This window comes from Halyomorpha halys, unplaced genomic scaffold (assembly GCF_000696795.3).
Source record: "Halyomorpha halys isolate HHAL.00 unplaced genomic scaffold, Hhal_1.1 Scaffold630.1, whole genome shotgun sequence".
NCBI classification, from domain to species: Eukaryota; Metazoa; Arthropoda; class Insecta; order Hemiptera; family Pentatomidae; genus Halyomorpha; species Halyomorpha halys.
In genome coordinates this window covers 76,609-81,507 of record NW_027114909.1, presented here as the reverse complement: position 1 = coordinate 81,507, position 4,899 = coordinate 76,609, and the positions used below count along the sequence as shown (strand labels likewise).

Here is a 4,899-nt window from a genome sequence, read left to right as displayed (position 1 = left end):
TATTGGTTCTAAATACATCTTGATTTAAATTTCTCCTTATCTTTTCGTCCTCCTATTAGATTTTATTCATTTTCCAACAACATAAATCCAACATTATTTCGTCTAATATAAACATTTTTTATGACTTTTATAACATTATTATCTATAAATTGTATATTTTTTCTTTTATAAAAAAATATTGCAAAACGTATTATTTACGCTGTGTTTATTTACGAAATTCAATTACTTTTAAGATGGCCTGACTTTACTTTTGTAACAACAGACTTAACCACACCAGTACAGACATTCTTGGTAAGAGATGCATATTTTAAAGGTGATTGGATTTCGTTAATTAATTTACACAGTTGAATTAAAATAATAAGTTTTATATATTTTTTTTAGAAAAGTTATTTAATTATTCAGACCATAACATCATATAAGCCATTAAGATGGATAAGCTTGCATGAATATCACATAAAAGAAAAAAAATGTTTTATACTGGACGAAATAACGGTTTTAAGTTGTTAATGTAATGTAAATGTAATGTGTGTAATGTAAAAATGTAAGTATAGATATATTGTACAGTCATGTGAAATTATACAATTGACTATATACATAATACACTATATTACTATAATATACTGTAATACATCTCTATCTTAGTAAAATATGAGCCAATATACACTGAATTTGTTTTGAGAAGCAGCTGTTTCAGTGTACATTAGAATTACTTTTTTTTCATTGTAAATTTGACATTGGCCTTTTGAAAAAGTCTTTAACTTGAAATCTAGTGAGGATAGAATATTGAAATTAATTTTATAATTTACTCTCACGTTTACTAATTAACAAATAAACACAAAATTGGTTTATTTGGATATTGGCTCTTCGTTTAACAAAGTGCTGATATATGAATTTAAAAATATTTCTTATTAATTATAATAAAAATATCCATATAGTCTTGCACTTCTTTATTATTTTGCAACTCCTATTCATCATGCCTTTGTCAAATTTTATCTTAGTCAAGTAAGTGGTAAGTTAAACAATGTATTGTTGATAAATTGATAGAATGTAATAGATATTGTAAACTGAATTATTATAATAAGTGAAACTGTGATATTAGTAGTTAATTTAACTCATTATGGTAACAATTAATTTATAAATGCTTATTGTTCTTTAATTTAATAATGTTTTATAGTTTATTGACTAAAATAAACTTTGACCAAGGCAAAATAGCCTACAACAGTTTTATAACCTTAACTGTGATATTGTTAATAAGGTAGGAAATTCATGGATCAGAATGTTTTTAAAAATAATTCATAATGATTGGAATGTAATTGAAATTGTTGGTTAATTAGATCCTTGAGAATGGCCGAAACGTAGGAGCATACAAGAAAATAAAAAGTGTGAAATTACATGAATATTTTTATTATAACTCCTAACCTTACTAATTGAAGCTCAAAACTTCCAATATATTAAAGAATTGATGTAGAAAAATAGAGTTTTTAATTTGTCCTTGAAAGATTGACTATAAATATCATTAAACTCAATTAATCGTAAATTCGTATTTTTTTAACGTCACACCTTCATCCTCTTATATAAAGGAAAAACAACTAATAAAAAACCACCTGACAATTGCTTACTAGCAATAAATATTATTTTATCATAAAAAATTTCATGTAAAACTGTATAATAAAAATAACATTGAATAAAAAATATTATACAAAGAAAAATAAATCACTCTTCGGCAATGAGGAATAATATTTAATTTCCTAATAGCTATAATGGAAAGGTTGGCTAAGGTGGTTTTATTAAGACGTGGAAGTGAGAGAATGCTAAGGTAGGTCGCCTTGGGGTGCAGGTTTTCATCGTAGCGTAGGCTCGCCGAAGGAGAATTCGAGGTCTCAGCTTCAACATATGCTTTTATAAGCTTACATTTATACATTAATTTAATATATAATACATAATAATATATTATGTATTTCAGTGCTTATTAGCGCTGTACTGCCCAATCGTATTAAATGAATCACATTTAATCAAAAAACATGGCATGGAATATGATTGCATATGATCATTGAAATATGATTTACCAGACAATTTAATAACTATCAAATTATAAGTACAGTCAATTATCTATTAAAGTCATAAAAAAATTTTTTAACACTTGTTTCAAAATTTAGTCTGAACATCCATTCAATGTAAATCACTAATTTTATAATGAAAACGCTTGTAAAATAAACTCTTTTTTATTATCTCCCGATAATTACTTAAAGATTTAAATTAAATAATTGTGAAAAAGACATTAAAATTAATTACTTTACAAATTGTAAATTAATTATAAAAGCAGTATAATTATTTGTTTAAGAAATACATTTAATTAATTAAAAGATTGGTATTTTTACTGTCGCTGTACTGCCTATACCACCATTAAAATCTCCAACGCGTTAAAGTTTCTAAGCTGAACGTAATATTAAAATGAATACTATTATTTGTAAATGGATATACATCATTTTTATTTATTAAGAAATACAAGAAAAAAACAATATATCTTTAAACTATCAATGAGAAAATTTCCCACATTTATTATTACACTATTTAATATTTAATTTAGTTTTGGATATTTTCATAATTAATTTTTTCATAGGCTGATGTAATTATTCATTAAACATAAACTACGATTATTAATTGAAGTTTGAGGTTCACAAAGTGGTTGAGACAACTGAAGACCTTGAAGATACACATCTGTGGGCCTTTGTGTCCCAGTGCCTCGGTTCTATGCAGTCTTTTATTTTGTCGAAGACTTAATCGAAATTTTGTTATCGTTTTTTCTTAGTCATTTCTGAAAGGGATGCCCTCAATCTTTGGTGATGTAACCGGGGGAAACGTTTCACCAACTTTTCAATGCGTTAAAGTCTCCGCTTTTGCACTCCCCCACCCCCTGCAACCCCTCCTTCCAACCTTTGTCGGATGTCCTTCCAAAATTTTTTTAAAATTATTTTCTGTGGTTCGAATATTGTTCGAAAATGCATAAGAATCCTTTATATTGTGTATACTAGCACGTGTATAGTGAGCTATAAGGGTCTATTTCTTATCTATACATGGGGAAGTAGATTTTTGAAAGATGATAAGTCAATGAGAGGTATAGATAAATATTGTACCCAGATGCCGAATTATATAACGATTTAATTACTTAATAGGCAACCCATTGACCCAAATACCCAGCATTCCGACCAAGCGAGAGGGAAATACGTCATCGCCTTTGAGTCAAAATTTATCATTCCAAAAAATCTTATAATTTGCAATGTTTTTTGGTTTTTTTTTAGTGAAATTTCTTAAATTTCGTTATTTTTAACATTTAATACTTTATTTATTTTTATTATAGAGGTATTTATAAACTTTTAAATATTTAAATGTATTTAAATTCCTTTTTTTATATCAAGAAAGGACTGAATTTGATACAAGAACCTGAAGCGGCCTTTGATTCCGAATGGAGGAAGTTGAAGAGAAAGTAAAGGTTAGGCATCGATTTATGAAATCCTGAAGGATATTGCCACTATGTATAAAATTTATCCTATTTTCAGGATAAATATATCACTGCAATATATTCTTTAATTGGTGTTATCAAAAAGGAGCGTTCAGATTTTTTTTTTTCTTAAGGTACCTCAACCGATTTCTTTTAACAATAAAAACACTTATTGAAATCACCCTAATAGTTTTGTTTATATGAAGTTAAAATTGATTTGCCGTACCAGTCACGTTATCACTTGGAGCTTGTCCAAGACGGGTTATCAACTTAACTTTTCTATTGAGCTAAAACTAACTAGATATATAGATAGATGTACTTACCGTGCGCAAGAAGTGCGAAGGCTACACAGCACAAGAGAACCGACTCGACGTGCCAGGGCATGCTGTCCAAATAGTCACTCTAGTCGTCGGCACAGCCCCCGCCCGCCTCTTATATATCCGTCCTACATTCTACAGTTCCTCCAGTGGCCGCTTGGTGGAGCCACCTCCCGGCGACCTCCCTCCACTCACCCCACACTCAAATTTGACCATTTTTAGCTACTTTTTGGATCAAAAGCTAGCTATCCATTGCACAATTCATGGAAATATTGGCTATAAAATGTTCCAATATGATTGGATATTTAAAACAAATGCTTATGGCACCTACATCATACATAAATAACATGTTTAAAACTGATTTAGTTCAGGTGTCCTTAAACAAAGTTGAACAGATATAAAAATATTTTGTAATGATAATCTTTATCCTTCAATAGTTTATATTTTCGTCCGAAAATTGAAGGACAATAATACTACTTAATAATTATTTGACTGATTATTTTATTTTTTAATTATTATGCCATTTAAAACATCAGCTATCAATAGAAGATTATTCTCTGAGAGTATTCATATTAAGAAAGGATCTTAATGGAATATTTATTTCATATGCGAGAGCTAAAATGATATTATTTTAATCATACCTTCATTAAAAATCAAAATAATAATAATAAACCATCAAAGGTTTATTTGTTATTAATTAACTATTATTTAAGAATATTTCCACTCATTTCAGCCCAATTTAGCTTTTTATAACCTATTATTACAGTTTTAAAGCATATTCAGATATTTTTTATTGTAAGAATATTTTTGGTCTTGTTTTTTTTATTTATTACATTAATTTTTTAAAAAATTAGTACGAAAAGAACATATTTACCTGTATTAAAATTTATATCCTTATCTTCTCATCATTCTACTAAGCTAATCCGTAATACTTTACAATTCGTTTTATTTTTCAAATATGAGTTCTTTGAAATTTTTTTTTAAGCATGTCCAAAAATAATTTAAATTATTATAATTTATTGATTTGTTAATTCTATTACGCTAATTCAAAACACTATTGAAAATTTATGGGAATAGTACTAA

General features: G+C 27.5%; 1 protein-coding gene across 1 annotated transcript in view; it reads right to left on the bottom strand.

Annotated features, from left to right (window-relative positions):
- The window catches only part of serp (chitin deacetylase-like protein serp), an 87,805-nt gene extending 83,863 nt beyond the window's left edge, over window positions 1–3,942 (bottom strand). Inside the window, exon 1 of the mRNA XM_067052008.1 lies at window positions 3,823–3,942. Coding sequence (XP_066908109.1) covers window positions 3,823–3,883 — 61 coding nt within the window. The 5' untranslated portion in view covers window positions 3,884–3,942. The remainder of the gene's footprint in view (window positions 1–3,822) is intronic.
- Window positions 3,943–4,899: the final 957 nt, after the last annotated feature.